This window comes from Anopheles stephensi, chromosome 3 (genome assembly GCF_013141755.1).
Source record: "Anopheles stephensi strain Indian chromosome 3, UCI_ANSTEP_V1.0, whole genome shotgun sequence".
NCBI classification, from domain to species: domain Eukaryota; kingdom Metazoa; phylum Arthropoda; class Insecta; order Diptera; family Culicidae; genus Anopheles; species Anopheles stephensi.
The window spans coordinates 80,969,247-80,982,050 of NC_050203.1; the positions used below are offsets into that span (position 1 = coordinate 80,969,247).

Consider the following 12,804-nt stretch of genomic DNA (forward strand, 5'->3'; position numbering starts at 1 on the left):
ATAACATAAAAATAAACATGAGATCTTCAATAACCCCACCGCTCTTCTCGGTGATGTCCAATTCTAAACAGAAATAGATGATGTCACGCAGCGTAATGTTTGTTTACTTGTCTCGTGAGTCTCGAAGCTCTCTGCTCTTCCGTAGCCTGAACGCATGAGCTCCATCCACAGCAGCATAAAGAACGTTGATCCCCCTAACAAGACACACACACACGCAGCGAAACCTTCCCGTGAAGACGATGATCCTCCAGGCTAACGATCCCCAACGAACCCCCTGGATGTCCCAGACATTCCAGAATGGCAGGAATATTTTATGTTCCAGCTATTTTGCACCTTCCAGACCAATAAACTTTGTATCGACTGAAACTAGTCTGAGTCCGGAGAGAAAAAGACACTCACGAAACAAACAAAAACTCGCCCCACACAACAGGTTCGTCGCTTGCTGCTACCTCTTCTTCTTCTATCTCTGTCGATGGTGATCGCATCTCCTCCCAAAAAACAAAAGACACAAGGAAAATGTTAAGAAAATCGAAACACAAACAAAAAAAAACTCGCAAGGTTGAAGATCTCCAACCTCCCCACAAAGTTTGGTGGAGTTTCACTGAAAAATCTCATCAATAAACGAAGCCAAGCTCCAAAGACGCTCCAAATAGCCTTTGGCGCTTGCCAGTGTCGTCTACTGCTTTCGAACATTCTGCCCACTCGCGTATGCAAAATTTATCCCTCACCGTAAGCTTCAGCATCCCAGATTCCCCCCTTCCGTATCACACCCATACTGTCACACCCAGGTGGATTTTGGAGTTTTTTTTTTTAATTGATTTTGGAACGCTTCAAGATGCAAATTAGCTGGCGGGTCCTCTCGTTCCGACAGACTCCTTACTGGTAGGAGATCTTGTTCGCTCTTTCTAACTGAAATTTTAAACAGAAAAAGCTGTTCCATTTGGATTATTTGAACTGAAACCATCTACCAACGGATCGAATCCCCCATATCACACACGGACACACATACCAGCAAACGGCGAATGATAGCAAGTGTGTGCGCTGTGTGTGTTTTTGGCGATCAAGAATTTCGAAATTCGGGTGGGGGATCGGTTCATATAAAGCCCTCTGGCGCTGATCCGCTGTTCTATCGTTTCGGATAACTGCACTGGATAAGGTAGGTTTCTGCCGTGTGTGCCGTTGCGACGTTGTTTTTGTACTTACCTGCTCGGTGTGTGTGTGTGCCCGTGTCCCGTCCATCCACAGTATCCTACAGACGATGAAGGTTGTCCTTTGCCTGCTTGCCGTGCTGGCCGTCGCACTGGCTCGGCCACAAAGCTACGGTGAACAGTTCTGGCCCGAGGCGCTCCAGCGTGCCCAACAGCAGCGTATCATCCGCCCGGACGAGCAGTTCGTCAGCGGACTCCAGGTTGCCCCGCTCGTGAACCAGCTCGAGAACGTCCCGTTCGATCAGCCCGTGTCGATCGACCAGGTTGTGGTGCCGTTCGAGCAGCCCCAGGTCTACGCTCCACTGCAGCGCAGCGTCTCCGATAACTTGGCCCGTTTCTAAGCCATCGCTTAGTGTCTCACACGACCGCACTCAGGTTAAACAGGCTGCAAGCTTTAACGGATATGTCAAACAGATGATGATGAACGTCAGCATCGCCGATTCCGAACCCCCCCCTGCCAACGTCACCCAGACAACGAGATGGACTTTTTTTCTTTTGAACCGATAAGAAACACTCACACTCACAACACCGTCCCTTAATCGCATCGTGTAACAGGATGTGAGCGGATGTGGATACGTTTGCTCTTAGTAAGGATATGTAACGAGAAACAAGAAAGAAAAACAACGCTGGCTTCTTAATACTGTACAAACGAAACGGGTGAACCAAACGATCTCTTGCCAAAACGCCGTTTGGCTTCAGGTCGTTACGATCGCTTGGTTAGAATCAAAGATAGTGAATACTAGAAAGGGAAAATAAATGTATTTTAGTTGTTACTTTGTATACTGTACACATGGTAGTGCTGTGGCTTCATTTATTTTCTTCAGCGTGGCATTCGAAAAAAAAGCGCCCCGAAGAGTCCGAAAGTCGTGTTGCGAGATCTCTTATGATATTGAATTTAAATGAAGCTTAAGCTCGGCTCATGGACATTAAGCTTGATTGTATGCATCCTTAACTAGTGAGCCATTCTTCTCGTCATAAGAAAGAGAGAGAGATGAGAGCTGTTGTGAGATTATTTTAGCCTTTGTTTTATATGTTTAAAAGAACTTCAAAAGTTTAATGTTTTAAAACAACTTTTGAGGTGTTAATTGAATTTTCATCTTAGTTATAGCTTAAACTAGTTTAACAGTAAAAAGATTAACAAACTGACACAATTGTGGAGAAAATGTTAGCAAATGGCTAATGTGTGGTTATGGAGGAAAATCCTCCAAAAAATCTATTTTTAAATATAATAAATGATAACCTTTAAAAGCTATTCCTGTTCACACATAAAACGACGAAGAACACCGCATAGTTCCGAATTTATAGCAAGCTGTCTGAAGTCACATTTAGAACTAATATGCTTAAAATATTCCCCACGACAAATTTTTATGGCGATCATTCGATGGGCCATGAACCCTGCAAAGGCACCAAAATAGTCTTGCGTTTTAACATAGATCTTGAGATCTCTAATAAGTTCGTTTTCTTATTTTCAACGAGAATAGTTACTCTAATCAATTTATTAAATAAAGTAGACACGGAAAAAAACGGTTTGTAGCTACTTTAAGCACGAGAAATCCTGCATAAATCTCTAATTTATGGAGTATAAGCTTTTAGGCCGATTATGTTCTCAGGTTTGGCCAAGAAAATAAAAAAAAAACGCTCCCTTTGTATGGCAGAAATATAAGATCACCGTTTTAGTACATTTGTACTAAAAAATATTCCACCGCCAAAAAATAGGATTTATATTATTTTTATACTACGTGCTACGAACCCTGTAAAAGATTTACTTGTGCTTCAACGAGCAATTATAAAGCTTAATATGCCATTAAATCGCCATTTTCTCCACTATTGTGCTAAAATAAACATTTGTTGGGCAACTGTTTTCCCACCACACGAAAAGATCTTGCCTGCGAAGATGAAAACATCAATCAAAGCTACCGGTTTCGGCAGGGTGTCATCAGCAGCACCGTGCCAACCGAAGCGTCCAGGCTACCGTGTTGCTTAGATTAAACAACCATCGATCAAAGGGGAAGGATTTAGCGGCACAAGCAACACGCACACACAACTTGTTGAATTTGTCACCCAAGCATCGATTCAATCGATCATCGATCGGGTATGGGGGAGGGGGGGCTTTTTAGCACCGCACGTTGAATGATTCATGTCGAGAGTGAGCCTCTGACGCCTCGTACACACAAAATCGTAACTCCTAAAGTATTGTAATCCTATCCGAGAAGCTACCGAAAAGATTGATGGTTATTGGTTTCAGTGGGTAATGTCTGGCCAAAAGACTCTTCGCGATCAACCCAAATAACGTCTAATGCCGGGACTCAGGCAGCAAAAAAGTCTCATATTTTTATGTGCTTTATGTCTCTGTGTTTCGTTCCACAAACAACCAAAACCCTTTGTGGAGCAAAACCCCAACCGAGATCACTAAAGCTCCGAACGATCATTAGCATCTAAATGAGTGGTGGCTGATGAGAAGGAACGATGGGATGGGAAACACAAAAAAAACCACAAACATAACCCCGACCAAGATGGGGAACTAGGCAACAAAGGAAGAAGGACTGGGATCGCACCGTCCCGTCAGAGCTCGAAGCCCTCCCCACCTTACCAACCGAGCACAGCGGTTGCACTGCTGCCTGTTGATGGTGGGGATCGAAGATATAAAACCAACCGTACCGATGGCGCCAACACTTTAATCGTTACCTATACCGTGCGCCGTCACAATCGTCTCGCAGTCGACCGGTCTTCTCTAGGACTTTCCACAGGTACGTACCGTTGGAGGACAAACTCTTCAGGCTTCTTCAGCTACTCAGGACTGGATCTGGGATTGGGGCGTGTGGGGTTGCTTGGTGACGCCCGGGACAGAGAGCAAGAAACCAAATGGTGTAGTTAAGTGAGCACGAAGTGTGTTTTGTTGCTAACGATCGAGATGTGTTGATTAATGGACGGTTTTGTGCAACTTCTCGGCCAGATATCGGTAGAGTGCGCAAAAACTCAGTTAGCCTCGGCGTAACTTTAACCAACCACCAACACTTACACCAGGAATCGAAGGAGGCGACACACAAAAAAGAAAAAAAAACCCCTCGTGAAAGCTCAATGCCATCGAAAGTGAAATTGTTAATCGTTCTCCCCCCGGTTACGGTGTCGGAATCGGGAGTTGTGTGAGAGACAGTTGGACAGCCTAAGCCAGCGAACGAAAGGAAAAGGAATCGTTTGCTGGCCACGGCGATGAAAGGAACGAGAAATGAGCGCGCTCACTTACCTCCAAATGACGTCTCCGGTGGTAGCACGATCGTAACGGCACGATCGCAGGAAGAAACACAGGTTTTGGTGCTGTTTCTGAGTTTTTTTTTCCATGATGATGATCGGCATGGAATGGTCGTGAACGAGGTGTGGAAGAGTGTCCAGCGACTGGCTCGAATGCTCGATTACGAAACTCCGTGGCCTCCGAGACGAACCCGTTCGGTATAATGCCTCTTGGGGGAATGCTTGATTTCTTCAGACTTTCGAAGAACCCTGCCGTCGTGATTTCCGAACAGCTCATCTCAGTAACCGTTGACATTTGGCGAAAAGATCTTTAGAACACCGCTTTGAATACATTTTAACTTCAACGTTTACTACGATCGCTCTATTCGGCAGGTCTCATCATGAAGGTTGCTATCTGCCTGTTCGCCGTCATCTGCCTGGCTCTGGCCGCTCCCCAGCGCGACGGAGGTGCCCTCACCGATGAAGCGATCCGGCAGGCACAGTCCCAGCAGCTGATCCCCCAGGACGCCCAGATCCAGGGTGTGCAGCAGGGTATTCAGGTGGCCGCCCTCGAATCCATCCCCGGCAGCCAGCGTGTCGATCTGTTCCAGCTGCTCGGAGATCAGGTACCGCGTGAGGTCATCTCCAACCTGCAGTCGCAGGTGGATCAGGTTGGCCAGAACTAAGGACCGCCGAAGGCACCCCCCAATCTGGAGCGTCACCTACCTTCTATCTACGATCTTTCCTGAGCACTTCACAAGCTCCAACAAGTTTCGTGGCGCATCCCTCCGGACTCTACTTCCAACGCTCCAAGATGACACTCCGCAGGTCCGGGGGGGAACTCTACCACCAGGCAGCGGGAATGCGAAACCAATTCTATATGGCCGAGAAGCTGGCTATTCTTCCACGAAGGTGCCAACCGCAAAGCTCTGCCCCTAATGTATAAGACCGCTTTTCGTACATTTGTACTACGAAAATGGGTTGTGTGCGTGCGTGCGTGTTTGTTTTTTTTATTATGTTACAAATGTTGACTTTTTAAACTTAATTAGCGAGAGAAAGAGGGAGATAGAGAGGAAAAAAAGCAAAAACGACAAGAGACGAGGGAACAAAATATTGAAATGAAACAACAATAATAACAACAACACCGTTCAAACAACTTTCGGCGTGTTTTATTTACTGTGCGAGACTCGGAGATCTTTGCAGAAATTACGTGATCTGATGTGGTGATATTTGCACAAGATCGCCGGGTGCAAACATCTGTCCATACGGTTGGAATTTTGAAGAGGACCTTGAACATAGACAACCGGCCATTACTGGACGAACGGCACAGTCTGGAATGAACTTGACCAAGGAACACGTTTTGATGGCTAGCTCTTTTCGTCCATATCCATTAGGCGGACTAGAGCTAACAAAGTGGTTCCCAAACGTCCGCAACGCTTAGTGGATTCTGTGGTTTTCTAGGGACATTCACGGCTCGTTAAACGTTCAGGCTTTACAATTTTACAGCCGCATGGAAGCAGTCATTGAAGTCGGTTGTGGTTTTTTAAAAGCCCTTCGGTGTCTTCAGTTCGCCAGACTCTTCAGGGCTCTAAAACCATCCATAAATATAATAGCTCTTTTGTTGAGCTGTAAAAAGTGCAGCTTAAAGTGAGGTTAGGCTCATCATTGTGGTCTAAAGAAGAGGATTACTAATGCTTCACATCTCCGGCGTGCATCCAAAGTTAAATGGAGACTCCCGAACGAAACAGACAACTGTATGCTGTAATACAGGATGCATTAATATGCAACTCTTTTCATTTGTTTTTCGGTAGACAACTGTTGAATAAGCCGGCTCCGACTTAAGTCGTCCATTTTCGGTTCGGATTTGGGAGGATTTTTTTTTGGTTGAGGTTATGCGATTTTCAGACGCCATGCAAATGCGACTATCAAATTAGCATTACAACACTGGAAGGACAAAAACAGGCGGAAATGAAGCATTTGTTCCTGCGGCTTGTTTTGGCCATTGCTAATCGTGCAGGCGTGTCAAATCGGTGATGCACACTCAAACGTGACTGAGGTTGCGCTTTCATTTAATTATCGGTGTTTGATGGAGTGAGAGTAGATAATAATGGGGACGGTATTAGCCAGACAGGGCACTTATTTACAATGCGCAAAATGCAACGCCATCATTCAGAGATTGCAACGGTGAGGATGTTACTTTCTAACGAATTTTTCCATCAGTTAAGATGCTACTACCTGCTGCTCTGTCCTTGCGGTGCTCCAAACGTTGGCCCCGCTGTGAGAAAAGGTGGGTTTATTTTGGGAAGGAAAAGCTCAATACGCTCCACAAATTACCATAATCTGCATCTAACCGAGCCAAGGGCATCTGACTCCATGGTGCCTAAGCCTTCGGTTTTCACTATTCCAAACGGCTCTCGCTCTCTTTAGCCTAGGTTAAAACCATCACCTTTCACATGGGGTCGATCGATCGAAATTAAAAGTTGTCGGCGCTGCCCATCGATCGACGTTTACATTCAGCATTTACAGCCGATTGCCAAAGGTGATGGTGGCTTTCGCCTTGGCCGTGGCCAAATATCTAATTAGCTCGGTAGAATTTGAGCAGGCAGCCATCTGCCGCCCCGAACGTTCGGGCCAGCTTGGCCTCGCACCTCGTGGGTGCAATATTAGTGCACCTAATTATTACGCTAATTATGCTTATGCATAATTATGCTAATTAGTTTTCTATCCGCGGCGGTACGCGGCCGATCGTGCAAAGTCAAGGAAAGGCAGCATCCCATGCAGGAAGGTGAGGACTTCTTAATTCGTTCTTTTATGGTGTGGGCACTGAAGCCGGGGCAGGTAGCTGACGTGACCGGCAGAAGTATGGATCCGGTTTGGAGAGGTTCGGTTTTTTGGTTTTGTTTTGTGGTTTTCAACGTTTGGATAAACTAGTTTCTTGCCGAAGATGTTAAAGATCTAGTTTTTTTTTATGCGGATCGTCTAATGTGGTAGGGAAGATCGGCTCATGTTCTAATCGGCGATAGTCAGGTTTGTGCAAGAGTAGAAGAAGAGAAGAGTTCTACATCGCGATCTAGTAACATTATGTAACAACAGAACACCAAGACCTTTGACGCCAGCAACCTCCATCTTTCCAAGAATGCGTCCTAAAAAGCTGGGTCGTCCGGTGCCATTCTCATGACACGACCAGCCCATCCAAACTTGGTTATTCTCATTCGCTAAATAAAGTGGGCAAAGGCGTCACAGAAGCATTTGCTCGTTGATTTAATTCTTCTAAATTTCAAATAAACAGGAATAAATCTTCATCCATTCAAATTTGTCATCCAGTCGATCGTCCTAGGCTCGCCATCTCATGACAACCAGTCAACTCTTCCTTATAAACACACCCAAATCAGATGTCAAATCGAGGGAGGCATTTTGACAACAACAGGAAAATAACACACACAAAATTCGCAAGAAAATCGTACCGAAACGCAAAATCCGCAAATAAACTTACCAAATTTCGCGAATAACGCTACGTATGGCGCTCGCTTAGTACCGGTGGCACTGAAACTGTCTTTAAAATCGTTCGTCTTACGGATTTTGCGTTCCAATCGCTCGGAAAAGTGTCTCGTTGTGCATTCCGAAACACACCCGCATCGGATTGAGTGCGTGATTAGGTACAGCAATCATACTCCCTCCCAAAAAACAATCGATACCTTCCCGTTGGCTGGGAGTTGTTCGTTGGCAAAGCTTGTTGTGACCGAAAGAAGCTCGAAATAATCGCCGGGCCCAGCCGACCGCGAGCAGTCTATGCTATGTTGCATAGCGTTGCCAGAATCCCGCTAGCGAACTATTTGCGGTGCTGCACATCGACCAACCATCATCTGCGAAAGGTGCCCCGTACCGGTGGCTTGAGCTGCAGTCAACTCGGTGCGCAGGGTGCCACAACCGTTGACTGTTGCTCGTTCTCAACCAGCCCCACCGGGTTGCTGTTCCATCAGTTTCCTTCCCCACCGGCATCCCCACAGCACCAGCAGCAGCAGCCGTCTTCATCTCATCCACTAGCGTCCGCAACGCAAGTACGGTAAGATTATGCATAGCACAGCTCTACACCTGTGATTGACATGTAGTGTTATCGATTTTTCATAACTAATCGCACAACTACCGTGGTGTTTTTTTCCACCCCCCTTTTATCTCAACCGTACCTCGTGATTGGAACGAATCGGGAACATGCGGGCCACCGATCGGTACGCGCGCGCGGGCATTATGCAACCCCAGTTCCTCCAGCTCGACCCATTCGAAAGGACCGTCAGGCAGCGGCGGCATGGAAGCCAACTCGAGTGGTGCCACCAGCGAGCCAAAGTTTACTAACCGGCTGAAGGAGGAAAAGTCCCCCTATCTGCTTCAGCATGCGCACAACCCCGTCGAATGGTACCCTTGGGGTGAGGAAGCGATTCAGCGAGCGAGGGCGGAGAACAAGCTCATCTTCCTATCGGTGGGCTACAGCACCTGCCACTGGTGCCATGTGATGGAGAAGGAATCGTTCGAAAACGAGGAGGTGGCCAAAATTATGAATGAACACTTTATCAACATCAAGGTGGATCGGGAGGAACGGCCCGACATAGATAAGCTGTACATGATGTTTGTGCTGCTGATAAACGGATCCGGTGGATGGCCAATGTCGGTGTGGTTGACGCCGGATTTGGCACCCGTCACGGGGGGGACCTACTTCCCACCGAACGATCGTTGGGGTATGCCCGGCTTTACGACGGTGCTGACGAAGCTGGCCAGCAAGTGGGCGACGGATAGGGACGAGCTGACTACGACGGGCCGGTCCGTGATTGAGGCGATCCGGCGCAATGTGGATCACAAGCGGGCGGACGAGGTGGAGGATGCGACGGGTATGGAAACGCTGGAAGCGAAGTTTAAGCAGGCGGTCAACATGTACCAGCGCAACTACGATCCGGTTTGGGGTGGATCGCTCGGTGCGCCCAAGTTCCCGGAAGCGTCCAAGCTCAACCTGATGTTCCATCTGCACGTGCAGGAGCCGAAGCACAAGGTGCTGGGTGTGGTGCTCAACACGCTGGACAAGATGGCGGCCGGTGGTATACACGATCACGTGTTCGGTGGCTTTGCCCGGTACTCGGTCGATAAGAAGTGGCACGTGCCACACTTCGAGAAGATGCTGTACGATCAGGGCCAGCTGCTGTCGCTGTACGCGAATGGCTACCGGTTGACGCGGAAGCCATCGTACCTGGCCGTTGCTGACGCGATCTATCGCTATCTCTGCAAGGATCTGCGTCACCCGACTGGAGGCTTCTACAGTGGCGAGGATGCCGATTCCCTGCCCACGGCGGACAGCGAGGAAAAGATCGAGGGTGCCTTCTACGCGTGGACGTACGACGAGATCAAGGAGCTGCTGCAAGCGAACTTGGACAAGTTCGGTGATCTGGCCGGTGCCGATCCGGTGGCGGTCTACACCGGCCATTACGATGTAAAGGAGGAGGGCAACGTTAAGCCGACGAGCGATCCACACGGCCATTTGCTCGGCAAGAACATTCTCATCGTGTACGGATCGGTGCGGGAAACGGCAGAAAAGTGCAAAACGACGGAAGAGATCGTGGAGCGCATCCTAAAGACGGCCAATGAGCTGCTGCACGAGGTGCGCGATAAACGGCCCCGACCGCATCTGGATACGAAAATTCTGTGCGCCTGGAACGGGCTCGTACTTTCCGGGTTGGCCCAGTTGGCCTGCGTGAAGGATGCACCGGCCCGGAGCGAGTATCTGGCAACGGCCACCGAGCTGGTGAAGTTCGTGCGTGCGAATCTGTACGACGTGCAGGCGCGGAAGTTGCTGCGATCGTGTTACGGGGGCGCTGAAGAGCCGTTGGCATCGTAAGTCTTTTGTTTGCCTATATTTAAAATCGAAATCAAATTAAAGTGAATGTTTGCTTGTTTTAATTTAAAGGGAGAGGCCAATTTACGGATTCATCGACGATTATGCCTTCCTGATCAAGGGCCTGATCGATTACTACGTTGCCTCGCTGGACGAGCACGCACTGCACTGGGCGAAGGAGCTGCAGGACATCCAGGACGAGCTGTTCTGGGATCCGAAGCATGGTGCCTACTTCTACTCGGAGGCCAACTCTCCGAACGTGGCCGTTCGGTTGAAGGAAGGTAAGTTCTTCTGTGACTTGAGGCGATCAAGAGACCTCAGAGAGCGCCTTAGCATGGCCACTACTAGCACAAGACACACGATCTAATGGTCCACCTTTCACCACGCCCTTCCCCAGATCACGATGGTGCCGAACCGTGTGGTAACAGTGTCGCCGCACACAACCTGCTCCTGCTCAGCGACTACTTCGAGGAGGAACGGCTCAAGGAGAAGGCACGCACCCTGTTCGACTACTTCGCACACACGGCCCATTTCGGGTACGTCCTGCCGGAGATGATGTCGGCCGCGCTGCTCGAGGAACAGGGCCGCAACACGCTGATCGTCGTCGGTCCGGAAAGCCCCGACGCGACCGCACTGATCGATGCGGTACGCGAGTTCTACGTGCCCGGTATGATCACCGTGCAGCTTAAGATCGATCAGCCGGCGCACATTGTACGGCGCCGCAAATCGCTCGACAACTTTAAGATGGTGAAAAACATGCCGACCGCGTACATCTGCCACAACAAGGTGTGCCATCTGCCGGTGACGGAACCGGAGCGGCTTACCGAAGAGTTTCAGCCACGGTACACGTTCGATTACCAGGAGTATGAGAACTGATTCTTCGAGGCCTAAGGTTTTCCCAAGCAAGTATCCCTCCCTCACCCCATTTCGCCTGCTCACCGTGCTAGCGAGAGCTGTAGGGCAGGGAATGATTGCACAAAAAGGAAGGCTGGTGGCCGTAGAGAGCGAATGCTACTGAACGGAACTGCGAAGAAGAAGGATGGACGAGGACAGTTATTCTGTAAGGTAAACTACATTGTGATGAATAGAAATGGCAATCGGAACGCGATTGGGGCCGATTTCACACCACCAACACCAACGAACACACGCAAGCAAAGCTTCTTCGTCAGGTATTTACCGTTCTGTTGTTTTCTTCGTTTTTTTTTGTATGCTCTGGTACATTACGAAAAAAAAGTTGCGAAAACGACTGTTTTAAACTGTGCAGCATTCGCATTCGCACATTCGTTACTCCACTGTTTTACATCTGTTTTTGTTTAATTGTTGAATAATTTATTCCGTCTCGTTCCGTAGAGCTTGTTGTAGTAAGACCGTGCGTTTGATAAGTGTTTGAACGATTGAACTCGTTCTCCGTAAACGCGACTAACACGTTTAATCTTGTAGTGTAGGTGATCGATTCGAATCGATTTACTTTCCCACACCATTAAATCGATAGACATTTACCCCGATCGCAACCTGTGGGGATTATTTTTATAAAACTAAATCAAAATATTCACAAGTAATTAGAGATGGCTTGACTAGAGGACAGGAACATGACGCACAGCACAGTTTTGTAGTGGTTTTTAAATTTCTGAGCAAAAAAAGCAAAACCCACGCACACACACACATAATCAAAGTACAGATCAAATAATGGCTTTTAGAAGGGAGGATTAAAGCAAAAAAGGTAGAGAATCTCAAAGTACCAAACGCACCCGCAACACGACGAACGACACACACACAAACACACGCGATAGAAAGTTCCCTTCCGGTAGAGATATCAGCATGCGTTTTAATGCGTTTTTTAAAAAGGGCGAATTTTTAATAGTGATCAATGTAACGAATGTGGCAAAACTGGAACGATTTCAATGGGTAGATTTAAAGCAACTGAACGATCGGTTTTTTTTTTTCTTATCGAATAAAGAAAACCACGCTCGAGACCCAGTCACAGACAAAGGATGATATTAAGTGGTTTTATCTAGTTTTTAAAAGTTTCAACTTCTCTTATTACGAATATGTGACAAAAAAGCGAGAAAAAATGCCTGTTTGAATAAATGGAGAATCCAATTCAATGGGGAAGTGTGTTATGTGTTTGTTTTTTAGTAAATTAATCTATTATTTTAACTAAATACAAGGGTTAAGAAGTAGAAGAGGCTGGAACAAGTTGGATGGAACACACTCGCACGCAAGCTGCCGTGGACAGTGCACAGTGGAATGAGAACATGACAAGATAGGACAAAATGGTGTAATTTAAACTCACAGTAAGTTGTGTGCATAAATTATGTTAAGCATTTTCATCTGACGCGATAAAATGCAGTTAAAGTTATTGTATAATTTTCTACAAATTCTTAGATAAAATTCTGAATAATTAACTTATTTTGGCTAAAGCCTGAATAGATGCTCCCCCCCCCCCCCCCCCCACCGCCCCACTCACGGCACCCACTTTTCGCTACTGAATTA

At 47.5% G+C, this 12,804-nt stretch overlaps 2 protein-coding genes across 2 annotated transcripts; both read left to right on the plus strand.

The window, feature by feature from the left end:
• The first annotated feature begins 3,819 nt into the window (after nt 1–3,819).
• LOC118511807 lies at nt 3,820–5,592 on the plus strand. Its single transcript, XM_036055347.1, has 2 exons — nt 3,820–3,955; nt 4,830–5,592. Exon 2 carries the CDS (start codon nt 4,838–4,840, stop codon nt 5,120–5,122), a length of 285 nt encoding a protein of 94 aa, XP_035911240.1. The 5' UTR covers nt 3,820–3,955; nt 4,830–4,837; the 3' UTR covers nt 5,123–5,592.
• A 2,258-nt stretch (nt 5,593–7,850) lies between these two features.
• LOC118512969 (spermatogenesis-associated protein 20) lies at nt 7,851–12,416 on the plus strand. The gene is made up of 4 exons (XM_036058196.1): nt 7,851–8,499; nt 8,694–10,310; nt 10,384–10,592; nt 10,709–12,416. The coding sequence occupies exons 1-4, from the start codon at nt 8,231–8,233 to the stop codon at nt 11,185–11,187; spliced, it is 2,574 nt and encodes an 857-aa protein (XP_035914089.1). The 5' UTR covers nt 7,851–8,230; the 3' UTR covers nt 11,188–12,416.
• Nucleotides 12,417–12,804: the final 388 nt, after the last annotated feature.